We start from the raw sequence: 27,820 nt of genomic DNA, 5'->3' as shown, positions 1-27,820 counted from the left end.
TGTCCTTCAAAAGCATTAATTGATTATGGACTGAAGTCAGTATTTTATTTGGTTATGGTTTACCACATGGGTTGCAAATGAGAAGCTGTGAACGTATTAGAGTACCTGAGGCAATCGTTACCGGCTTTTAAACAGATGAAATGAGAAGGAAAATTAATCCAGAATGAAATGTCTTTTGAATGAAATAAATCATACTGAACTCACCGTAATTGTGTCGCAAGAAAAAATTACAGCCGAAAGACCCGATGTGTAGATAGTACAAACAGACATCACTACATCAGGCGACAAGCAAAAGTTCAAGAATTGGACTGAATGACAACTGTGATCTTTTATTTATGTATTAGTTGCAGTTGTTACATATGACCTGCACCCTAGAAGATATTGCCGTCCATGTTTCACTGCTGCTCAAGGATAGCATTACGGAAAGTTGGAGGGGGAACAGTGACCCAGTTTGACTGATAAATAAGATGAGTGCAGAGAGGACAGTGTTGAGCAGGCACAAATTTCATCGTGCAGCCAACCATGGGAATGTATACTGCATACTTTGGCTTTTTATGAACATATACCATGTTTAAACAGCAGTCTGCATGAGTCCATGTGCACTTGGAACCGAGCTGACTTTAAAATTGGGTAAATACTCAAGAATAGCATAAATTTCTGTAGGAAACATTAAAAGCCTAGATGTTTCCTGCTACAATGTTCTCAACACTTACCATGAGGTATGAAGGGCAGACTATATTTTTGGAAGCAAGAGATGTGGGGAACATTAAAAAAGAAGAAGAAGAAGAAGAAGAAGAAGATGATGATGATGATGATGATGATGAAGGTATGTTCTCAGGTCTCACAGTAACCACAACCTCAGAAATCTCAACATATTCAGAAGAAACAGCCAAATATCTGTGGCAAAGGAGATAAAGTTTCACAGCTGTCCTCTTACGATGATGGCAATGATTAAAAATAGTGATACCATGGACTGGCTACGTAAACAAAAAGGCAGTGAGGAAAAAAATTGATGTAAACAATTTCTTTTTGTTTATTTTATTTCTCTTTGTATTATCAAAATGTAGGCAATCAATAATTGGCAGAAATTTAGAACAGGTGTAATGTTAACTCACCAGACAGATCCCTTACATCAATTAAAGTTGTGCAATTTTAATTATTCAGAATACATTAAAAAATAAATTTTCTCAAGGAGTCTCTTAAAAAATGGGGGATCGTCTTATATTCAGGGTCGTCTTATACTTGGGTAAATACTGTAGTTAATTGTGGATGGCAGAGCAGCATTACTGAAGTAAAGATGGTGAAGTCAGTGACAGAAAGCTCTGCATCCACTAACAACACAGTACACTTCAGTTTTCATTACTTCTATTATGCAATGTGGATTTTCTGTGAACCACACTATAGTGTTCAGATTAGTGAATCCTCTGGAATGCTTCCTTCATGAACTCTAACATGAGGCTCGCAAAATTCATTCTTTGTAACAGGTTCTGGATAGCAGTGGATGGGATCTGTTGTAATATACATTATATACAGTTCCTTTGTGATGGGCAATTGTTAAAACGACTATGAGCTGGTATGATACTCCTGTTTGTGTGAATTCCATCACATTAAAATTTTATACAGCAACAGTTTGTTTTTGTATTATTGTGGGATATTCACTGGGCCATTATATTCTGGTTCTAAAGCAACAGAAACTTCTCTGAACTAATATTTTGGTCACATCCCTTTTGGCATCTTCCTTGTGAGCTGACAGATTGAAGCTACAAAACTCTGTCAGTTCACCCGTAAGATAGCTGAAAGGTATATGGCCAAAATATCAGTTTCAAAAAAGAAGTTTCTGTGACAGTATCCCTGAAATCGAACGGCTCAAAAGCAACAATTTTGAAGCATGTATGTGAACTTCACATATGCATGAATGCTATAAACAAATTTGTAAAAGCAGTCTTCACTGTATACTATTGGGAATTGTGTATATAATTTCAATAATAACAAACCTGTGGTGATACTATTGTCTTTTCAGTAAAGAGTAATTAAACTGCACTTTCCACCATATTTGAAATTAATCTGTATAACTACAAAATAAACAAACGTCTTTAGCTTAGAATTATCAGTACAGACTAAAATTAGTTGGGTTATCTGAGGTCAGTATTGACATGAAATTGAATTTGAATCACATACAGATTTTTGTAGATAAATAAAGGTATGAGCCCATACTCTAATTATAAACTTAGTTTGGGTGTATCATTTAGTAAAAAAATTAAAATAAATAAATTTTCCCAAAGTTCCATCTTTCCACTATTTCTGAGTTCTTACAGTGGCTTTCCATTACTTCAGAGTACAGTCAGCTGGTGCTACATCACACACAAGTGTTACTACTAAGAGGACAGTGAATGTTTTTCTAACCTTGCAATACATTGCACTGTTAGCTGCAACAGGCAGAAGACACGCTTTGTTGGTGGTTGGTGCTGCACATTTCAGCGATTTTGACCAAGATTAACTCACACTGCATGCCAGTATAAAAGGTGCACAGTAACAGCTGAGTGAAAAATCTGTGCAATACGCGCATTTATTTATACATAAAAGCCAACTTCGGAATATTCCTTTGTGAGAGACCGCTCGTACAAATTTCGTGTGCTGATTTGAAGTTCTAGATTCACATATTTTACTGTTTGTGTTGCTTCTGCATAATCTTTCATTGACTGTGTCAGTACCCATCTAGTATTGAAATATATTGTGAAATTTTGATCATTCGTGAGTGCCACAATAAACTTGTACAGTTATCGTCAATTATAGGCTTAAACTTAATGGTGTTCTTTTAAAATTTTTGAGAACAGTTGGCCTAACCTCATTCAAAATGATCATTCTCTAATTGCATTGTACAATTATGTGAGAAATAGGTTACTTTTTGAGAATTTTTGCAAAACTATATTTTCCTAAGTTATCGGTACGAGTGTTTTTGGATACTTCTGCCACAGAATTCATCATCCGTGAATTTCACTGTTTATCAAAGCAAATAAATAAGTGTTTTTAAGAAGTTTTGGAAGTTACCATTGTCCTTTGTATAATCTACAAGCTATCTGTAGTAAATTGGCATTTCTGATTTAGCTACTGTAGCAGATATTCCAATTCCAATTAACATATTGTGTTACATCCAGTTTTCCCTTAAAGAGGAGTAGCCCTATATATTATCTGCATTTATTGTACATTAACTCTGCTTTCAAATTTGCTAACAACTATAATTAACATCAAAATTTTTAGGAAATTAATAATTTTTACCACAGGTTTTTGTGCTACCTTAATAGAAGTCTTGATTCATTTATTTGTTGCTTCAACTCTTATAGTAATTGTTTTGCTCAACAAATTAAAAGATAATCAGCAGCCTTTATTTAAAGTTATTTATTCACCAGCCCAATTTCAGCACCACTGTCAATGCTGTTCTCGAACAAGGCATGAGTTGGTTGACATTCGTAAGCAGCTGGAAATCACCCTGACTACTGTCAAACGATTGGCAACTGCTGCAAATTGGTGTTTTGGAAGAGCTCCTGAGAGTCGTGTACTTGTAGGATCTCGACTACAAGTGCCATGTTAATGGTAGAGCTAGCCGTCCTGTACAGGGTGGACGGGGACCAGAGAGGACTCAGATGTTGTAGCAATCCTCCTAACCACCAAGTTTGAGGTGCTGTCTCTCACTGAAACTGAGCCAGTAGGTCTCACTTCACCTGTTTATGGGAAACCTGTTTTGCCTGGTGTCAAAAGGAGTAAAATGAAAAGGTAGGGTCTGTTAATTGTAGGGATGATAACTTTATCTTGGAACTCCTCCATTTGGTCCGTGCTTGCATAGAAAAACAACAATACGGGAAATGTGAATATGCTTTGATGCACAATACTTTTTGTTATTTATTTACTTATTTATTTACTTATTTATTTCCCAAACTAGTTTCAGCAACAAATATCACCATCATCAGTGGGTTCTTTAAATATTATTTACTGTATGATACAACATGATTTTAAGAACTGTTCTAGCTATTTGAGGCATATTTTCAAGGCTTTTTCTGTTGCCGTTTTGTCAGCATAGATCCTGTCATCTGCAAGTTCATTGGCTGGCTTGCAGCTAATTTTATACACTGAAAAACAAAACTTTCGCACTTCATTTATGGTGCAAAACATTACGTCATCTTGCTGTTCACACGTGTCATGACACATACGAACAGCAAGTGGGATGTACCCTATGCCATGCGCCTCATGGTGGTCTGCAGAGTATAAATGTAAATGTAAATGCAGATGTAAATGAAGATGTAGATATAAATTAAGTGTTGCATCTGTCTTGAAACAAAATTTACTGATATTTCATCACATATACGCCTATCATACATACCGCTGACTCTACAGGTAACCATCACCCTTAGAAAGGTTTCAGATTAAGATAAATCCAAAGCAGTAAATGAGGAGAGTAACATGTGGACACAGGTGATGAAGTTGTGCAGCGCTATGAACTCTTGTAACAATTAAGTAATTAATTTATCTTTCTCTTATGCTCCAGTCATCACATATTTCAAATTCAGAATGATTACCTTACAAAGAACTAGAAGGCAATGAATGTAACATATATAGTGTAATTCTATACCAGTAGTGGTCAAATGGCAAACAAAAAAATTATTGTAATAAGCAAATACAAAGAACACTGAACAGTTCAAATTTTAGTACTTGCAGTAACTTCTTATTTGCTGCAGTAAGATTATTACTAGCAAACACAAAATGAAGGTGACAAACACTCACATCTGCTTGTTGACAGCAACTGAAAGCAATCCCGTGTGCTTCAGCAAAGCTGCAAGTAGTATTCTGGAAATAGCTTCAAGAACTGGATTAGACTCCAGTCCACACGTGTCCCAATCATTAGCTTGTGCATATTCTATCATATCTTCATATGGAAAAAAGTGTTTAGGAGCATCACTGTCAGAATAACCATATGAACTTCTCATATTCATATTAGAGCAACAAATATCTTCCTTCAGTTGAGACTCATTAACAGCAGAAAAACACTTTTCATTTGACACTCCCCCACTATTCTGTACACTAGTTGATTTCTTAAATATGTCTAAGGATTCCACACACAGTCTGACATCTGGCTTTAAGTGCTTGACACTTTCTCGTAGATGAGGGGAGATAACAGCATCAGGAGCAACAATTGTATTTGTAAGCTCCAGTATAACATTCACTGAAAAACAGGACCACAGGTTAACAAAAGTAAACAGTGGAAAATCCAGGATAGACTGTAGCAATATACCGAAAATAATAGTTGCTACTCACCATACAGTGGATACGCTGAGTTACAGAAAGGAATAAAAAAAAGACTGTCGGAAAGTTAGCTTTCAGCCAACAAGGACAAACCAATCTGGCTTCAGTTGCCAGAGACTGTGGTCATGTGTGTGCGAGTTGTGTTTGTGCGAGTGTGTGCATATGTGTATATTGTCTATTTTTGACAAAGACCTTATTGGCAGAAAGGTAACTTCCCAACAGTCTTTTTGTTGTGTCTGTCTGTCTGCAACTCAGCATCTCCACTATATGGTGAGTAGCAACTATCCTTTTCATTATACTGTTAACAAAAGTACACTGAGACAAAGAATTAAAGACATTAACTGCCAGTGGGCACTGATTTATATTAATGGCACATGCTGAAAATTTGTGCCCGACCGGGATTTGAAACCAGGTCTCCCACTTACTAGGCAGCTGCACTGACCTCTACGCCATCGAGGCACAGTGGTCTCCACTACCCTAGCATGCATCCCAACAGACCCCAATTCTCAGCTTCTGTAACACACTACTGACGTAGTGCCCCCTGCTCGTTAGCCTCACTACTCAAAGCCCACTGGCAGCTAATAACATTCTTTCGTGTCTTGAGTCATAGTGGCTGCAGAAGGATTGAAATGGTGTCAGTTCTTTCGGATATATCTGAAACAACAGCCACCACACAGAGAGGGAAACATTCCACGTGGGAAAAATATATCTAAAAACAAAGATGATGTAACTTACCAAACGAAAGCGTTGGTACGTTGATAGAGACAATAACAAACACAAACATACACACAAAATTCAAGCTTTCGCAACCCACGGTTGCTTCATCAGGAAAGAGGAAAGGAGAGGGAAAGACGAAAGGATGCGGGTTTTAAGGGAGAGGGTAAGGAGTCATTCCAATCCCGGGAGCGGAAAGACTTACCTTACGGGGGAAAAGGACAGGTACACATTCACGCGCACGCGCACACGCACACACACACACACACAGACACACACACACACACACACACACACACACACACACACATATACAGAAACAAAGGCAATGACAGTCAATGATCCCTTCATTGCAGATGCACACCGAACTCAAACTCTTACAGCGACTGGGGAGGTGATACAAGTATGAGGCTAATGAGCAGGGGGCACTACATCAGTAGTGTGTGGTATAAGCTGAGAATTTGGATTTGATGGTAGATGTGCTAGGGTAGGTCCATGCTTTTGTGGCCACTGTGCCCAATGGCGTAGTGGCCAGTGCAACTGCCCAGATAGCGGGAGACCTGGGTTCAAATCCCAGTCCAGCATAAATTTTCAATTTGCCCCATTGATATAAATCAATGTTCACTGGCAGCTAATGTCTTTAATTCCTTTGTGACTCACTTCATAGTGGCTGCAAGACATGTCCAAAAGAACAGACACCACATATATGAAAGCACACTGCACAAAATAAAAAAAATCAATCCCATTCTTGAAAGGAAACATCAACATACCCTCAACAACCTTTAAAATGCACAACAACTAACAGCTATTTCAACAATAAAACTACATCTTCATTGACAAATTTTATTTTAAGTAGCTTTCTTAAGTATTTCTTTTTCCTGATTGCCTTTTTACTTTAGGAGAACATTAACTACTTCTTTTCTTTCAGTGGCAATCTCTTCATACTTGAATACACACTGCATTTCACATTTTCGTTAATCTCTCTCTATATTCCAATGTGTGTAATTTTCTGCAATTTTCTCTTATGCTGTTTCCTCTGCTGCTAGGTTAATTTTTCCTACATGCTTTAGACTCTTTTAAGAGAAAAAGTAAACCACTATTTGCCAGTGTATTACTATGTTTATCTTCTATTTAATTGGATAGGTAAAAAATCTACTCAACAAGCGGTGGCAGAACACACACTTAAAAGATTGTTGACATTGACAAGCTTTTGGAGTCAGTAGCTCCTTCTTGAGGCAGTAGGACTGAAGGGGAATCAAGAAGTGCGAAGGAAAAGAACTGGAGAGGTCTACGAAAAGGAGTAGATTTCAAGAAAGTCACCCAGAGCTGCTGGTCAGGGGAGACTAACAGTATGGGATGAGAAGGAAAGACTGCATTGGACAAGATTTGAAAACCTGAGCCTCAGGTTCTCAAATCTCATCCGATGCAGTCCCCAACAATTAGTCTTTCCTTCTCATCCCTGTATGGTAAGTCTCCCTGACCTGCGGTTCTGGGTGACTTTCCCAAAATCTACCCCTTTTCATAGACCTCTCCAGTCCTTTTCCTTCACCCTTCTTCCTTCCCCTTCTACCCTCCTTCCTGAAGAAGCAGCCACTGGCTCTGAAAGCTTGCCAATCACAACAGTCTTTTATGTGTGCCTTCTGCTGCCGGTTGGTGAGCAGATTTTTTTCTACCCAATTAAATAACTTTATTGTAATTGATTGTCTTCGTTGTTATATATTTATCTTCTGTACTGTCCAGATTTCAGCTTTTATGCCATTCTCAAGTACAATGCTAAAAGTTGCTAGACCATTATTATGTCATATCTGTTAAGGCAATCCAAAGCAGGTAAGGAAAACCAGCACATGTCTTTAAGATGAACTGTCAAAGAATGTAGGATCTTCTAGAGTCTACATTCTTTTAACACTGTACCCGAGAAAGGCATAAGAGCTCAAATCTGGACGTACAGAAGATAAATATAATAATATGTAGTCAAACGGCAGTTTACTATTTTAAAAAATATTGTACAATTGTGGCTCAACACCATTGAAAACTGTTCATTTTGATCCCTTCAGATTTGCTTTGGTGAGTGTTTCCTGCAGTTCACAATTCCACTCCTTACTTGTAAAGTACTTCAAACTTTCAGAGTCAACAATTCTGTCATCACTTCACAATTAATTTTTTATGCCAATCGATTTACTTCACTGGTAAAACCTTCCTTTGCCTGTGACCAATGTGTTTCTTATGCATCCCTTGCTTCACACATTTTGTGTGACTTTGCTTCCCAGATAGCGGGCATTTTTCATTTCAGAATACTTCTCATTCCATTCAACATATCTTTCTCAACTTTGATGTTAAGTTCTTTGTTTTCTTCAACTTATTACTCTTAATTACTTTCACTTAATTTTTTGTGCATAACTCTAATTCAGTATGCGGTACATAGCTCATAGCATTTAACAGGTCTTGTATTTTTGTCTGCATTGTTCACCAGCATGGTAAAATAATATGTCAGCTTACACTTCAATTTAGGTAGTGAACTTCAGTATCATTTCCACTATTCATTGTTAGAGATACAAATCAAACAGTGAATAATAATAATAGAAATTCCTGGATGGAGTAATACATAAAATAAGGGAAAGGCAAACACTCATCTACAGAAGATCGATGAGTGAAGCACAGTAACACACAACAGAGAACAGCATTCACACTAGCTTTCTTGCAATAGCTCTTTTCCAGCAATAGAACACACATGAAAGTTTAGTGTGAATGTTGCTTTCTGTTGTGTGTTAATATGCTCCATGCATCAATCTGCTATTGGCGAGAAATCACACAGTGGTTGTGTTAAACTGTATTCATTCCTTATTAACCCCTTGTAACATGAGCTTTTCTGTCTCAAACTTTCATTTTTTATACTTGAACTCAGTTCTTGTATACAGTGTGACTTTATCACTAATCAGTTTATACCTAAATGGAAAATGAAAATTAACATCTAAAGACACGGTGCAAAAATGTTATATTTGAACTGTGGGTTGAGAGAGAGCAGTCAAGGCAATTATTTAAAGAACTATGATGTGTATTGAGTAGAAAACACGTACGGAGCATGACAAGACTGTCTGTAACTACTGGATTTAACTTGTCCTCAGGGCAGTATTTTCTTTTGAATATCACACTGGATCAGTAAATACTGCAGACACACTAGGCTAGCATCATACAGTTTTTGAAGCCAATTGAACTATGTCAAGCACTTATCATGGACCTGTAGCAGGCTGTATGATCCTTAGGAAGAAATTCCCAACACACTGGCTGTTAGGTGGCCACTGTGATTTGGTGTTGGTGCTGGTGGTGCAAAGAATGCAAATACTTGCAATCATGATTCTGGATTGCAGTGGTATAACGATTCATGTCAGGACCACGGTACAATACAAACAGTTAAATCAGACTCCGAGTCGTTTCGGACCTTGAGAAATTGTTTCCTGGAATTTGGGATAAAAGCAAGCATTTACAATGTTCCCTTTCATTCCATATCATCATGCAGCCGACATCTGACAGTGTTGACAGAATGAATAGTGCATAGTTGTGTTTAACAATGATTGCAAATCATGTCTAGGTAGCAGTGTTGATAATTTGCAAATACATTGTTGGTCACGAAAGTGTCAATTATCAAAGTGTATCAGGCAGCAACTTCTGCACAACATTGTATGGTGAGACAATATTTAACAACAGTGCATAGCTGGTGTTTCCTATGGAAAAACTAAACAAGACAGGAAACATTCAGAACATAATACAACTGATTCTGCTATTGCTTTGACAATTTCAGGGAGGTGCACTCTTCCTATAGGAAAATTTCTGTGCACTAGAGTGGACCTAATTTCATCTCCCACCCCCTTTTTCCAATTTCAATAAACTAAGAAGTGGTCTGTGCACAGAAATTCCCCTTCCTGGATGCTAACCCTCCTTTCGCAATGGTATTCAAATTTTCCAATTCTGCAAATTTCAATACCTCACTAAATATATCCAGAGAAATAATTACCAAGGCACAGGTATCCCCGAACCACCCGTGCTTGCACCAAAAGAAATTGTTACTGTGCAGCCCCAATTAACTACACCCTATCTCTCACATTAAAAGCCTTGCTTTCCTGAGCAATGAAGATACCACCTCCCAAAATTTTCCAATTTATTAAAATCCTATTTGCACCTCAGAGCACTAGTGTCCATCAATAGCTATCCCACCCACAGTAAATCCCCTCAGAATGCCCTCATAACACCTATACCCTGCCTTTCTGACCTTTCCCACCTGCCACAACCTCCACAGTTTCCTCCTAAAATCCCACAAACACAGAATTTGAACAATCTCAAAATAATGTTATCAATCTATCCACAAAAAAATCTCAATCCTACAGAAGTTGCAGATCTATCCAAAGGCTTTACCCTTTACCTTCAACCCCACATCCAGATTCAATGACTCTGCACTTGTCAAAGATTTACTCTTCTTCCCCCAACCACCACCAACCCTTCAAATCAAAGCCAATCATATCTTAACATTGAACTTTGCTTCTCCCAATTCATACCACCAGCTAACAATGACCCTCCCCACTCCCACCTAACCACCTCCTGGTTAATTTCCACAAATTCCTTATCTCCAACTTGGCCTTAGCCTCCTTCCCCAGGTCCCTTACCAGAACCATAAATCTATCTCCTTGCAGGAAAAAGCTCCATCTCCACCTCTCTCATGATGAACCACAGTAATTACCTGACAGGAGGCATTCTCCAACTGTCTGGCTCCTCCTCCTACATGCCTTGCTGCTACAGTGGCGCCAATCCAGAAGTTCAACATAAATTCCAATCCCTACTCAAATTCTTAGACACATCCCAGAATCCCTCCCTCCTCATCCCAGCAATCTCTCATACACCCACCTTCTATGTGCGTCCCAAAATCCATAAACTCCACAATCCTGGATGTCCCACTGTTGCTGGTTACCGTGCTACCACTGAAATAATCTACACTCTGGATGACCAATACCTCCAACCAACTGCCCACAGCCTAGCCCCCCATGTTAAAGATAAAGGCCACTTACTCTCAACCATCCCATCTCCATTACCTCTCTTATCCCTACACATCTTTGTTTAATTCCCGCATGGACTGTAAATGTGACTCCATCTTGGGCTCAGGAGTGTAGAACAGCAGCTGGTCAATGAAATGTAGTAATTCTGTACCAACAGCCATTATTTTGATATTGTTTTATTAGGCAATCAGTTTACCAACAGCCATTATTTTGATATTGTTTTATTAGGCAATCAGTTTCAATGTTCCAACCATGTCATCTCCAGGCCTATCGCATAAATGACACCAAGTAGCACTCCTGCATGATAAGACAAGGCACCAATATTTGTATCTGGTCCATAGATATCCGAACTTCACGAGCAGTTGCTGCTACATGTGTGAAGAGCACACATGCTCATCAAGTTCGGATTTCTATGGAACTAGACGTGTATATTGGTGGTTTGTCTTATACATGTATGAGTGGTATTTGGTGTCATTCATGTGAAAGCTCTAAAGATGACATGCCTGTAATGTCAAAACAGGTTGCCTCATAAAAAAATATCAAAATAATGGCTGTTGGTACAGTATTATTACATGAGCTTCCTGCTAGCGAATGCTACCTATCTCAAAGTCCTTCCAACTCCAAACTCAAGACCTCATTCCTAATCCAACTAACTAATTACATCCTCACACAAAAATACTTCTCCTCTGAGGGGGAAAATACACAAATAAATCTGCTATGCCAATCTGTTTATGAATCATCTAGAAGAAACTTTTGTAGTTATCCAAACTCCTAATCATGTTCCAGTTCATTGATGATATTTTTATTATCTATACCCATTGATTCCTTCAAAGTCTCAACACTTTGCCTCCCACCCATATCACCTGATCACCTCAGGCCAAAGTGCCACCCTCCCGAATGTTGATCTCCATCCCTATAATGGCTCTAGTCATATCTTTTTTCATGTCAAACCCACTAAATATCAACAGTACCTACATTTTGATAGCAGTCATCCCTCCCACAGCAAAAGTCACACCAATATAGTTTAGAGTGGATGGTACTTATGCAATGGCAAGAAATTCCTTGCCCAGAATGCTGAGGTCTTTCTAAGCCCTTCAAAGACTGGCACTACTCCCAAACCTAGTCAGCAGAGAGACTTCCTATACCATATCCTTACATACCACAAATTCTCTGGGCACCCCCATGAACCAGCTGCTAGGAAGCACCCCTTGTAGTGATTCGAGAATTTCTGTGTAAATTATAGAACAACTCAGCCTTCTACAGTCTTGAACACATGATATTGTTGATATGAGTTTGGGATGGTAGAATCCTACCTACTGCGTGTCACATGTTTGTGTGTGCAGGTTTAAAATCAGATGCGGGAAGAAAGTAGACGCGGCGGTCGGACAGCACTGACAAGTACCTGTCAGGCAATCCGTAGATGTTTTAGTGAGTGTGTAAGGAAGAACCATGGAGTTTATATGCAGCTCTGTGCTTATTGTGTCATTGACTATCGTTATTAAAATAAGAACAGTTGAAAAAGTACTCTTGTAGGCTCTTGACGCAACCTTGTTAGAGGCAAGACTCATTTTTATGATTCACGTTAAGAAAGGTCATGGCATCCAAGCCAACTTTCTTTTAACTGTAACTGTTATTTGTTTCTAACGTCCAACTGTATGAGATACTTGCACGAAGTTACATATTCATGTGGAAAGTGAAATTTTTATTGTGTATGGAGGTCAAATACATCGTTAGTAGATGAAAAGTAAAGTTTTTATGTCCACTTATTTCATATGAAGAAAGAGTCTAATAATTCCTGTACCTAGCATTGTTTGACAGAGAGTAAGTCAAGAGGGTTTCCAGCAGCCTGCTATTCAGTAAAGAACAGTGGCTGCAAATTCCAAGTAAGTCATCTCGTAAAGAAGAGGAAGGTGGTTTGGGGGAATTAGCTGATATAACCCAGATCCACACTCACACTTTAAGTCATCAGAATGTTAGATCTTCTCATCACTCAGTATCATGGTGGACTGGAACAGGTGAACCATATCCTTAGCTAGGGCTTTAATTATCTATCTCCAAGCCTGTAAATGAGGAACATCCTCTCCACAATCTTTCCATTCCTCCTAAAGTGGTATTCAGTCATCCAGCCAGTCTATGCAGTATTCTAGTCCATCCTTACATCATACCCACTGCCACTCACAATCTCATGCAACAAGGGTCATATATCTGTGAAAACCTAGATGGAAAACATGTCCAGTTCATCCACCCAGCATATCCTCCTCCAGTCTGTCACAGACTTATCCTACCCTGTCAGATGCTCTGTGACCTGTTAAATCAACCATATCACATACCAGCACTATTGCAATTTCTGCACATTACTTTATGTGGGCATGACAATTAACCACCCATCCTCCAAAATGAATGGTCACTCCCAAACTGTGGCCAAGAGATGAGTTGACCATTCAGTGGCAGAATGTACTGCCAAGTACTCTGCCCAACACCAGTTTCTATGGAATAAGTAGTTGGGAACTAACAATGCAACACATCCTTCATTCCCATATCCTCCTGGCCCCTGTCTTCGATAGTCTCCTCCCCTGCACCTACCTCCACCCCTATTCCAGGAAACTAATTTCACGCATCCTGAACTTACATCCTCTTCCCCAAAGTCTCTTCTTTCTCTGTGTTCTGTCCCCCCATGCCAATCCACTGTCCAAAGTCATCATCTACAGCACAATCTCACAAGTGAAGGAATCCAAACCACTTTCCTAGCTTGTGCACCTGTTTCCTCTCCCTTGCACATTTATAATCTCTACACCTGCTGCCATTCCCTTCCTGACATCAGCCAACCTTCACCAACTGCCCCTCCTGGTCTCTGCCACTCATGTGCACTTACTCTACCTCAAAAAATAATTTGTCTGAAAGCTAATAAAGTGCTGAGTCTTGTTTATGTGCCTTTCAACAACACCTCTGCTATTAAGGGAGTTGTTGCATTTACTTAAATTATGTGGATCCAATAGTTCGAACAATGAAACAGAATAATCACATAGACCCAGTCATAGGTAACATAGTTGGCAAACTTTGATATAATCACAGAATATTAAGGAAATGCAATCAGTATACAAAGAAGGTAGCTTACAAAACACTTTCACTTTTGTGACTCGTCCTAAAATATTGCTCAAGTGTATGTAACCCATTGCCCACAGCCTAGCCTCCCACGTTAAAGATAAAGACCAGGACTATCAGCAGATACTAAATGGATACAAAGAAGGGCAGTATACAAAATCAGAGGCTTATTGGATCCATGGTAAAGAGTTGCTGAAAAATCTGAACTAGCACATGCTTAAAGACAAGATGTCAACCATCCCATGAACCCTACTTAAAATTTTCAAAAATCAGTGGTAAGTGAGGAATCCAGAAATATACTACACATCATTTCCAAAAGGGTCATGAAGTCAAAATCAGATTAATTATATCATGCACTGAGTCATTTTTAAGTAATCATTGATCCTGCATTCCGTATACGAATGGAATGGGATAAAGCCCTCATGAGTGGTACACTGGAAATTATTTTCTGCCAAGCACTTCAATGTGGTGTTCAGAGTATAACTGTAGTGGCAGAAAACAAAAATAGAGATCTTCTTGTGGAAATGATGGACAGTCTCTCTGACATAGCTTACTCCGAGATTTAAAACAGGTGAAAAAAAGAAGAGGTTAAGAATTTCATAAAGTACTTATCAAATGTGGATCATCACTTAGCAAAAACAATTTCCTAATGCAGCATCTCAAAAACGACAACCATCCTATGTTTTTAGCGTAGGTCAAAAACTAAAACACAAGAAACAAATATCACTGAATCACATTCCAATGGAAGCTAGCAGAAGAAAAATGATTTCTTAAGAATTGGAACATTTTGCTTCTTGTCAGGTTGGTGCATTATAAACAGATGATTTGTCAGCAACCAAAGAAAACAATGATGCTAGTCATTAAAATAGAAAGTTACCTATCATTGTTGAGCAAAGATCAGTCACAGCAATAACTGAAGCTGCTGTAGCAGCTCTATAATCTTGATGTACTTTGCACTGTTTTACATCTGTTTTGTCTGGAGTGGTAGATAGAAGAAAGATAAAAATGGGTTTTACATTTTTATAGTGGATTCAGAAGATTTCAAGTGTTATATTGAAAACCTGACAACAAAGTAAACTTATTTTCAAAGATACTGAAAAAAGTTAGAGAAGCAAGACTGAATTATGACACAAATCTAACAACTGCCAAGAATTAGCACTGTACAGGGCTGGAAGCTGGTACCAGCAAACACAGTGTTGAAAAGGTTGGTGGACTGTTAATAATAGTAACTTTCCAAGGCAAGGAGGAATAATATTGGGAGTCCCTGAATGAGAAGGGCAAGCCACGGCTATTTCCCAGTGGAAAGGGAAGTTAAACTGAAAATTTCAGGTCCTTTGTTGTGATAAAATGGCAAGCAACACAGTTCATCACTACAAATCTAGGAAAATTATTTAGTCATGATCTGTTGTCCCTCCTCTGTTATTACGTCCCATTGTTTTGAGGACCTATTTGGACCCTCTGGTAAAGCAACCTTTGGTCCAGACATGACACATTGCAACATGGCAGACTGCACAAGATTCAGAGAATCAAAGGCAAAACTTTACAGAAAGGTTTACATGACTGGTGGTAATGAAATGCCTGATGGCATCCACTCTATCATTCTTCGATTTGTTGATCATCATCTTACCATGAAGAAACAACCGTGAGATGAATACTAAGAAAATTTAAAGCAAAGAGAACTGTGAAATTATCAGGATATTGGTCCAGATACCAGACAGGTACTTGGTTCCTGAAACTGTGACTCTGTCATTATTTGATGATAATGTTCCAACAGCAGATGAAGTTAATACAATGTAAGTTGTGCTGCAAAGACACAAAGTTCAAGAGGTAGATGAAAAACACTGACCAAAGAGTTACACTCTATGTCAAATTGGTTTTTCTTTCTTTATCAACATTGAGTTTTTGGCTTTTGTAATTCTTAGCATCAAATATTTCTTCTACAGGTTTTCTCTCAACACTGACTTTCCCATCAAAGCCCCTTCATTGTGGAAGGATACCCCTGCCTATGAAAGTGGAACTGAGAACGTACCAAAGACAGCTGTTGCATGCAAAAAGAGGTTGCAAACTAGTTTAATATTATAACAAAAATCTCAAAAATGATGTGACTGAATTAGTTTAACACACTGTTGCAGGAAAACATAGAAAACCTTATAATACTAAATCCTCCATTAGACTCACATCAAGTTTTGGTTTAATAAAAGATGAAAATGCATTGTTCATCTACATCTACATCTACATTCGTACTCCGCAAGCCACCCAGCGGTGTGTGGCGGAGGGCACTCTACGTGCCACTGTCATTACCTCCCTTTCCTGTTCCAGTCGCGTGTGGTTCGCGGGAAGAACGACTGTCTGAAAGCCTCCGTGCGCGCTCTAATCTCTCTAATTTTACATTCGTGATCTCCTCGGAAGGTATAAGTAGGGGGAAGCAATATATTCGATACCTCATCCAGAAACGCACCCTCTCGAAAACTGGACAGCAAGCTACACCGCGATGCAGAGCGCCTCTCTTGCAGAGTCTGCCACTTGAGTTTATTAAACATCTCCGTAACGCTATCACGGTTACCAAATAACCATGTGACAAAACGCGCCGCTCTTATTTGGATCTTCTCTATCTCCTCCGTCAAACCGATCTGGTACGGATCCCACACTGATGAGCAATACTCAAGTATAGGTCGAACGAGTGTTTTGTAAGCCACCTCCTTTGTTGATGGACTACGTTTTCTAAGCACTCTCCCAATGAATCTCAACCTGGTACCTGCCTTACCAACAATTAATTTTATATGATCATTCCACTTCAAATCGTTCCGCACGCATACTCCCAGATATTTTACAGAAGTAACTGCTACCAGTGTTTGTTCCGCTATCACATAATCATACAATAGAGGATCCTTCTTTCTATGTATTCGCAATACATTACATTTGTCTATGTTAAGGGTCAGTTGCCACTCCCTGCACCAAGTGCCTATCCGCTGCAGATCTTCCTGCATTTCGCTACAATTTTCTAATGCTGCAACTTCTCTGTATACTACAGCATCATCCGCGAAAAGCCGGATGGAACTTCTGACACTATCTACTAGGTTATTTATACATATTGTGAAAAGCAATGGTCCCATAACACTCCCCTGTGGCACGCCAGAGGTTACTTTAACGTCTGTAGACGTCTCTCCATTGATAACAACATGCTGTGTTCTGTTTGCTAAAAACTCTTCAATCCAGCCACACAGCTGGTCTGATATTCCGTAGACTCTTACTTTGTTTATCCGGCGACAGTGCGGAACTGTATCGAACGCCTTCCGGAAGTCAAGAAAAATAGCATCTACCTGGGAGCCTGTATCTAATATTTTCTGGGTCTCATGAAGAAATAAAACAAGTTGGGTCTCACACGATCGCTGTTTCCGGAATCCATGTTGATTCCTACATAGTAGATTCTGGGTTTCCAAAAACGACATGATACTCGAGCAAAAAACATGTTCTAAAATTCTACAACAGATCGACGTCAGAGATACAGGTCTATAGTTCTGCGCATCTGCTCGACGACCCTTCTTGAAGACTGGGACTATCTGTGCTCTTTTCCAATCATTTGGAACCCTCCGTTCCTCTAGAGACTTGCGGTACACGGCTGTTAGAAGGGGGGCAAGTTCTTTCGCGTACTCTGTGTAGAATCGAATTGGTATCCCGTCAGGTCCAATGGACTTTCCTCTATTGAGTGATTCCAGTTGCTTTTCTATTCCTTGGACACTTATTTCGATGTCAGCCATGTTTTCGTTTGTGCGAGGATTTAGAGAAGGAACTGCAGTGCGGTCTTCCTCTGTGAAACAGCTTTGGAAAAAGGTGTTTAGTATTTCAGCTTTACGTGTCATCCTCCGTTTCAATGCCATCATCATCCCGTAGTGTCTGGATATGCTGTTTCGAGCCACTTACTGATTTAACGTAAGACCAGAACTTCCTAGGATTTTCTGTCAAGTCGGTACATAGAATTTTACTTTCGAATTCACTGAACGCTTCACGCATAGCCCTCCTTACGCTAACTTTGACATCGTTTAGCTTCTGTTTGTCTGAGAGGTTTTGGCTGCGTTTAAACTTGGAGTGGAGCTCTCTTTGCTTTCGCAGTAGTTTCCTAACTTTGTTGTTGTACCACGGTGGGTTTTTCCCGTCCCTCACAGTTTTACTCGGCACATACCTGTCTAAAACGCATTTTACGATTGCCTTGAACTTTTTCCATAAACACTCAACATTGTCAGTGTCGGAACAGAAATTTTCGTTTTGATCTGTTAGGTAGTCTGAAATCTGCCTTCGATTACTCTTGCTAAACAGATAAACCTTCCTCCCTTTTTTTATATTCCTATTAACTTCCATATTCAGGGATGCTGCAATGGCCTTATGATCACTGATTCCCTGTTCTGTACATACAGAGTCGAAAAGTTCGGGTCTGTTTGTTATCAGTAGGTCCAAGATGTTATCTCCACGAGTCGGTTCTCTGTTTAATTGCTCGAGGTAATTTTCGGATAGTGCACTCAGTATAATATCACTCGACGCTCTGTCCCTACCACCCGTCCTAAACATCTGAGTGTCCCAGTCTATATCTGGTAAATTGAAATCTCCACCTAAGACTATAACATGCTGAGAAAATTTATGTGAAATGTATTCCAAATTTTCTCTCAGTTGTTCTGCCACTAATGCTGCTGAGTCGGGAGGTCGGTAAAAGGAGCCAATTATTAACCCTAGCATTACCAACGGGGGGGCCTCGTAGGCCCACTGACTCAGTTTTTCTATGTTGTATCCACACCCTTTGATATATGAACTTGAAAGCAAAGGTAATTGTTCGTTATTGAATGTACTATTGAGTCATTACAGAATTTCGGAATAAAAATGTAATTAAAATTCATTTACTTGATTTAATTCTCTGTGGGCCTTAGAAGCCCACCCGTTGGTAATAGCAAGGAAAGATTTACGAGGTTGAGTCTCTCGTTTCAAATTCTTACCATGAAACGAATTTTGGCATTGTTGCCTTCAGACATATTATTATGAAGCGGACCATTGTTATTTTCAGTGTTTCTGCTGCTGTTGAACCAGCAACATGAGTAGACATCGTTTACGTGATAGTTCCATTGAAAGAGTGCTAGAAGAAGTTTTGAACAAATCAGATTTATAGGAAAGTGAAGTGGATGATGATGTGGAAGAAATTAGAACTGATTCATCGTCTGAGAATGAAGATGAGGTTGAAGCCAATCCACCAGATGATAATGATACGGAATGTGATAAATTCATTGCAAAAAGTGGACGAGAGTATATTACGAAGCCATCTCGACAATATCGGCGTTCTGTACAAAATATAGTGCGAGAAAGAATGGGGCTAGGACAACAAGGAAGAATTGCGTCTCCGAAAGAGGCTATAGAGCTCTTTTTTACACCTCAAATTATGAATCTAATAAAACTACACTCAAATGAAGAGGCTTCTCGACTAGGTATTCAGCACACAGATGAAGATGAGTTATTTTGTTATATAGGACTCTTGCTAATCATGGGTTCAAATCATGACAATAAGATACCTGTCCAAGATTTATGGTCTTTGCTTCAGGGCTGACAAGTGTACTATGGATCAATGAGTCGGACCCGATTTTTCGAATTGACTAAAATATTGAGGTTTGATGATAAGAACACAAGAGAAATTCGTCGCCAGGCTGACAAGTTTGCTCCAATGAGGGAAATTTTTGAAAGCTTCAATTCTTCACTTCCATTGTATTTCATTCCTGGTCTACATACAACAGTGGATGAGATGTTGTCTTTGTTCCGTGGTCGCTGTCCATTCAAGGTGTTTCTAAAAGAAAAACCTGGAAAATACGGCATTCTAATTCGAATGCTGTCTGATTCTGAGACTAGATATGTGATCAGCATGGACATCTATACAGGCAAGTCAGGAAATACACAGCATTCAAATGGACCGATGGAAATTGTAAAGAGACTAATAAAACCTATTGAAAAATCAGGCCGTAATGTTACCACAGATCGGTACTATACTTCAGTGGAGCTTGCTGAGACTCTATGGAATGATTTTCACCTCACACTTGTTGGCACCCTACAGTCTAACAGACGACACATACCTGAAGAGCTGAAGACTACAACTGGCCGCAGTTTACACTCTTCCATCTTTGCTTATACTGACCCTCAGACACAGAGGCCACCAGTTAGTCTTGCATCAACGCTAGTCCGCGAGAAGCCAAAACGACTGCTGTTGATGCTTTCAACTTATCACTCAGAAGGGGTGTTGAATGAAGACTCAAAAAAGACTAACATAAATCTTTTTTATAATTCTACAAAGGGAGGCGTGGACACCATAGACCAGATGGCAAGACACTACAGCACAAAGAGAGGAACAAGAAGAAGGCCTTTGTCCCTCTTCTACACACTCATTGACATAGCAGCAATAAATGCATATTCACTCTTCCTCCTCAACTTTCCGAATTGGAAAAAGAATTTGCTAAACCACAGAAGAGTTTTTATCACTAACTTAGGTCTCGAACTAATAAGATCTCAAGTAGATAAACGGGCACAAAATTTGTATGGACTTCAGAAGCCAGTAATAATGGCAATGGAAAGCATCACACAACGGAAGCTCAGCTGCTCTGTAGAACCATCATCCTCAACAGCAGAACCAGGAACACGTGGACGGTGCCACCTATGCTGCCAAGAAGCTGCATCTAAAAAGATCAAGTACAACAAGCTGGGAAAGTCAACTGTTACGTGCTCTCAGTGCCACAAACACGTCTGTGAGAAACACTGCAGGAAGACAATGTTGTGTGAAAAATGCGTTGCAGAATGAGACAGTAAATTTTGTTTGCTTCATGTAGTGTATCGAATTAAAAAAGTCGTTTTTATAAGAAAACACTATTTTGAAACATTATTCCAAAAAATATATAAACTGAATCTCGTGATTTGTTCATTTTATTCCTATTATAATAACATCTTTTATTATCCAGTATACAAAAACAATGTCTAAGCATTTTGAATTGTTATTAGAGGTATCAGAAGTAAATAAACTTGATTTATGATAAAATAAATTGTGGTATTCTTTATGGGCCTTTGAGGCCCCCCCGTTGGTATTACATGTAACAAAAAATACGTTCGGTTGTTGAGTGTAACCTCCACCCATAATAATTCACAGGAACTATTCACTTCTACTTCACTACAGGATAAACTACTACTAACAGCGACGAACACTCCACCACCGGTTGCGTGCAATCTATCCTTTCTAAACACCGTCTGTACCTTTGTAAAAATTTCGGCAGAATTTATCTCTGGCTTAAGCCAGCTTTCTGTACCTATAACGATTTCAGCTTCGGTGCTTTCTATCAGCGCTTGAAGTTCTGGTACTTTACCAACGCAGCTTCGACAGTTGACAATTACAATACCGATTGCTGCTTGGTCCCCGCATGTCCTGACTTTGCCCTGCACCCGTTGAGGCTTTTGCCCTTTCTGTACTTGCCCAAGGCCATCTAACCTAAAAAACCGCCCAGCCCACGCCACACAACCCCTGCTACCCGTGTAGCCACTTGTTGCGTGTAGTGGACTCCTGACCTATCCAGCGGAACCCGAAACCCCACCACCCTATGGCGCAAGTCGAGGAATCTGCAGCCCACACGGTCGCAGAACCGTCTCAGCCTCTGATTCAGACCCTCCACTCGGCTCTGTACCAAAGGTCCACAGTCAGTCCTGTCGACGATGCTGCAGATGGTGAGCTCTGCTTTCATCCCGCTAGCAAGACTGGCAGTCTTCACCAAATCAGATAGCCGCCGGAAGCCAGAGAGGATTTCCTCCGATCCATAGCGACACACATCATTGGTGCCGACATGAGCAACCACCTGCAGATGGGTGCACCCTGTACACAGTGTGCATTATTAACCAAAATACATTTTTTTCTTAAATTTCTCAGATTATCAGGATATTTTGTAAAATACTTCACAATAAAGGATAGCAGCCAAAAACAGTTGCAGGATAGAATTTTTTTTTTTTATTAAAATTCTTGACCAAGGTTTCGGTACATATAAATATACCTTCATCAGAAGTACATTTCTAAAATTACATCATGCACTGGAGAATAATGAAACAATTATGCCAAAAGGCGTCGTCAGTAATTAAAATATCATCTCCATTTGTACAACATGTGTAATGGGTACAGGATCAAAGCGAACAGAAAAACTGTTCGCTTTGATCCTGTACCCATTACACATGTTGTACAAATGGAGATGATATTTTAATTACTGATGACGCCTTTTGGCATAATTGTTTCATTATTCTCCAGTGCATGATGTAATTTTAGAAATGTACTTCTGATGAAGGTATATTTATATGTACCGAAACCTTGGTCAAGAATTTTAATAAAATAAAAAAAAAAAATTCTATCCTGCAACTGTTTTTGGCTGCTATCCTTTATTGTGAAGAATTTTAACAGTTGCTGCTGCAGCCATGTTTAAAATCTTGAAATTTTGTAAAATATGTTTTGGTAAACTTTGTTCAGAATGTTTTTACAACTGTTGCAGTGACCTTAAGATATCAGCAAAAGTTTCTTTTATTCTAAAACAGCACCCAGATGGGGAAGAGCCTACCACCTTTAAACAGAATTAATTAATTTTTACAATATTTTCCAACTTAAAGGTGTTTAGTGCTCATCTAGAAGTTGTCTGATTGGGCAGAAATTTTATACTGACTTTTTCTTTGTTGAAAGAAACAGAATTAGGGAAATGGGAGTGGCAACATTTACTACCTTCTGGGGGGAGGGGAGGGGGGGGGGCAGCTACATTTACTGTGGAACACACATCTTCCATTATCCAACATTATCTAAAAGATGTCAAGTCCCTTGGTCATCACAACATGTGTCCTACTAAGCTGGCCATAAATGGAAGTGTCTGGGCTACTCTGCCTTTTTGGAGACATTTCTTGATGCACTGCAATAAGAGATTTAGTATGGAACACTTTCTTCCCAGATGAAGCATGACAACTCTATGATCATCTCTACATATAACTCTACCCCCTGCTTTGTATCAGCAGAAGGCGTAACAAGATATCAAAATTGTTGTCCAAGACAATACGTTCAAAGATGTAGGAATCTGTGATTACCAGCATATAGAACATTAAGCATGTATGACATGTGAATACCATTTTGTTCACTTGGAGGTCATTTCCTTGGGAAGTTCATTTCTTATTTCACCGCAATTCTTCATCATCATTTTTTACTCTGCATTCAACAATGCTATCTCACCAGCTCATCAACACTGCAGTTAATCTACCGTATTTACTCAAATCTAAGCTGCACTTTTTTTCCGGTTTTTGTAATCCAAAAAACCGACTGCGGCTTAGAATCGAGCGCAAAGCAAGCGAAAGTTCTGAAAAATGTTGGTAGGTGCCGCCACAACTAACTTCTGCCGTCGAATATATGTAGCGCTACACAGGCATGCTTTGTAGGCACAAAGATAAAAACTGGCGCCGAAACCTCCGCGTCAGTAAATAAATTAAAAAAAAAAAGGTGGAAGACGAGGTTTTTTTTCTCCGCCCCGAGTTTCGACCATTGCATTTTCATACATTATCCACCGAAGTAAATACAAATTCCGTATTGTTAATCTTCGAAAGTAGCAGAATTTCAATATACTACGAAAATCCGACTGGCAAGACTGTTTGGGATGTTTATCAATATGGCCAATTCTACGTTCTGAATTTTTTCTGCCTGTGAGAAGAGATGGTTGCTAATAGGAACCTGATGAAATGTGATGGTGGTGGTGGTTAGTGTTTAACGTCCCGTCGACAACGAGGTCATCAGAGACGGAGTGCAAGCTCGGGTTAGAGAAGGATTGGGAAGGAAATCGGCCGTGCCCTTTCAAAGGAACCATCCCGGCATTTGCCTGGAACGATTTAGGGAAATCACGGAAAACCTAAATCAGGATGGCCGGAGACGGGATTGAACCGTCGTCCTCCCGAATGCGAGTCCAGTGTGCTAACCACTGCGCCACCTCGCTCGGTGATGAAATGTGAATCACATGCAATATTCTCTTCACCATAAGAATAACACGAATATAAACATTTTGCCATGTATTCTTTCGTGTTTGCTGCTATCTCATTTAAATCCTGTCTGCCTAATAAACTACGAAACTAGAGTGACACAACAGCAAACGCGGAAGAATATACGTATCGTGTCATGTTTATATTCGTATTATTCTTATGCGTAATAGTGATACAATCAGAAACGAAGCACGGCAACTGACTAGATTTTTAAATCTAAGATGACTCTAATTTCTGCGCAAAATTTGATGTACTAAAGAATCGGCCGCAAAGATTTTCAAACGGAGAAAAATTTTCGCCTAACTCTCGTTCAGAACATGTTCTATCATACGCAGTCTATTATTTGGTTCTTGTTGATCATTATCAAAGAAAGCAGCAGTGTAAGTAACAACAAATAGCAGTCTCTTGCCATTGTTTCGCTAATGAGACGATTCCTCTCCTTTTTTTTTTAATTGTAAGCGGCGGCAGCGCGCATAAAAGCAAGCCATGCCGCGAGCGGCGACAGGCCGTAAACACGCACTATCAGAATGCGACAAACAATGCATGACACAGTACAGTAATGCATTTTCAGCTTAGAGTGACGTAAACACCTATAACAAAGAAAACGGCACTTATCAGATCAAAGCAAAATAAGCAATAGATTCAAACCAGACGAAGCACGTGAAAAAGAAAGGGTACCCGTATAAATACGGACGGAGTGCCTGACGCATAGCAATGACTACCTGGTAAAGCCTAACTGCTAAGCTTACGACTCGAACCAAACTACTGTAGCTGTATCGTCATTCATTCGACCTAAATTGTGTCTCATATTAAAATGGACCAACTTTGTTTTGATCTGGAGGTGCGGCCTAAATCTTTTCTCTCCCCTTGAATTTCGAGTCTCAAATTTCAAATGCGGCTTAGAGTCGGGAATTTTTTTTTATTTTTCCTTTATTTCGAATCTCATTTTTCAGGTGCGGCTTAGATTCGAGTGTGGCTTAGATTCGAGTAAATATGGTAGTCACAATATCTGGATTCATTATAAACATGTTCAATGCATTGTTCTCATAGGCATTTTGCCTTGGTTTCTTTGTACTTATAACTGACATTGTTTCTTGGTGGCTATTGCTTCATATCACATATTACATATTTTTTATGTCCTTTCTTGAACAACCTACCAGTTTTCTAAGTTACAGGCAGTTCTTTTTGTTTTTAATCAGTGTCATTTTCTTTGGATTCTTAATTATTTTCATATTTTCTATACTCCTTTTCTCTTCCACCAATTAACCTTAGTGTTTTGGCTTTAACTCTATAGCCTAATTTCTTAATGGACTTGTTCTTATTTCTTTCGAACTTCATCCTAATTCCATAATTACAATATGATGGTCTTATTTGTTTGTAAACATGCAATAAACCAAGTTTCTATTCCTAAATTTTGTCTAATGTGATACAGTCAGCCACAAATGTTTCCACCTTCATCTCTTGCAAATTCGGGACAGAGTGCATGCAATCACTTGTTGAAATTGTCCAGTGAAATAAAACTTTGCTCCTCTAATACATCTGCTCTAAACTCAGCTGTATTAATAATTCTACCATTGTTTGCACCTCTCCCCTCATTGCATTCCATTCTCTTATTAATATCAAATTATGTAACTGCACAAAAGGAAATGATACAACAAAAGAATTTTAAATTACTATAATTACATAAATGGATGAGTTTCCCAAAATGATCATTATGTTGTTGTAAACTTACAGACATCAATTGAATCATAAAGTTCTCGTCCATGTGAAAACAGGTGGTGGTTTAACCAGTGACATCCATTCTTTTCTTCCAAAGAAAATTGTGGTCCATGTAGTATACCGCCAAGGCAACGTCCCACCAATAAGGCACATGTACGACTCAAGTCTATAAAAAAATATGTACTCGGACTTGGTCCAGGAGAATCCAGATCTGTGTGAATCATATATCAAAGCAAAAACAGACATAAGCAAATGTGTTTCTAAAAGTAAAACATTAACATATCTTGATAATAGAATCAGCAGCTATGAGTCAATTAGGTTTATTTTACAAGAGATTCATCAGGTACTAACAGAATAAAGAATGGATTTCAAACAATTATGCAACATTACTGTAATAATAACTGTTGTGAACTTTAAGATGGAAAAGTGGTGTATATCATCAAACAATGGAAAGTCTCAGATGGAATAACAATAGCATGGGTAGAATACATTGTCACTCATCGTACAGAGGTGGTACTGAAACACAGAGTGACACAATGAAAAAGACTGCTAAAATATTAAAGCTTTCAGACAAGGTCCTTCTTCTGCATCAGAGAAAAACACACATATACACACAATCACAACTCTCACACATATTGATATTGTCTCAGGGTACTAGAGCACTCATGTATTTGTGACTTGTGTGAATGTGTATGTGTCTTGTACTGTAGAAGAAGGACTTTGTCTGAAAGCTTTATTATTTTATCAGTCTTTTTCATTGGGCCTACCTGTGAATCCTCTATAAAACTGGTATAAGTATGACAGTAAAACAGTTCAGACACGAACTCCACATATGAATATATGAAAATATTTCAGTTAAGCACTTTTGTTTTTATATCTGTTTCTGTGTCAAACACACAATTCAAATGTAGAGCTTTCTATGCAACCAATCTCACCATAAAGGATAGAATCACAAATTCAGAGTGAAGTATGTAACAGAAAATACAGAAAATCATGGGGGTTTTTACAATCCTTAGCTACTTTGTTTAGGCTACCTACGGACCAAGCAAAAGTTGGTATGAAGCAAATGTTAGTATGAAGCAGCAACAATTACTTTCTCTTTGAATGTAGGCATACTGCATCTAGATTTTAAAGCCATCCTCATCTCACACAAATGTTTTCTTAAGGAAAAAGGAACAAAAATGGAACCAAAAGTTTTATCAGAATATTTCTCATATCATTATGAATTTGTTTATAATTCTCCATGATCTCAAAATTCATCCAGCATCTTTATATAACTATGTATTAATGCTCTGTTGACACTGAATGCATTAGAAATGAAGAGCAATCTCTGAGTAGACAGAAATGGAGATGGAAATTCGCCACTGCTTAATCACTTTAAACAATTTAGGCCACAGAAAACCTCGTCAGATGGGACCTTGAACCTCGATATTCCAGCCAATGGGTTTAGTGTCACCACCATGGAGTAATGATGAACCATTTCCTTACATTCAAAGTGCATTGTGAAGATACAAAACTTGAAGTATTTGCACAGAACACCATCATCTACGAACTTACAGAAATCACTTGCGGCAGGCAACCAAGCAAAAGTTTTTAGGGTGCAAAAGTGCGTGATAAGAATCATTGGTGGTGTAAATTCAAGAACATCATGTAGAAACCTGTTCAAGGAACTTGGTATTCTAACCTCTGCTTCTCAGTATATTTATTCCTTAATGAAATTTGTTGCAAGTAATAGATCTCTGTTTCCAACCAATAGCTCAATACATAGTATCAATACTAGGAATAAGAACAATCTACATAAAGACCTAAAATCACTTACCTTGGTTCAAAAATGGGTCCAATATTCAGGAACACACATTTTCAATAAATTGTCAGCAACCATTAAAAACTTAGCTTCA

The 27,820-nt window shown here is 38.9% G+C and overlaps 1 protein-coding gene across 1 annotated transcript in view; it reads right to left on the bottom strand.

Annotated features, from left to right (window-relative positions):
- LOC124621816 (probable E3 ubiquitin-protein ligase HERC1) overlaps positions 1-27,820 on the bottom strand; it is a 766,600-nt gene that overhangs the window by 542,256 nt on the left and 196,524 nt on the right. The window contains exons 17-18 of the mRNA XM_047147255.1: positions 25,936-26,133; positions 4,777-5,215 (exon numbers count right to left, since the gene is read on the bottom strand). Of these exons, the coding sequence (XP_047003211.1) occupies positions 4,777-5,215; positions 25,936-26,133 (637 nt within the window). The remainder of the gene's footprint in view (positions 1-4,776; positions 5,216-25,935; positions 26,134-27,820) is intronic.

This window comes from Schistocerca americana, chromosome 7 (assembly GCF_021461395.2).
Source record: "Schistocerca americana isolate TAMUIC-IGC-003095 chromosome 7, iqSchAmer2.1, whole genome shotgun sequence".
In the NCBI taxonomy this organism is placed as follows: Eukaryota; Metazoa; Arthropoda; class Insecta; order Orthoptera; family Acrididae; genus Schistocerca; species Schistocerca americana.
The sequence above is the reverse complement of the archived record's forward strand: the minus strand, read 5'-3'. Positions and strand labels throughout refer to the sequence as shown.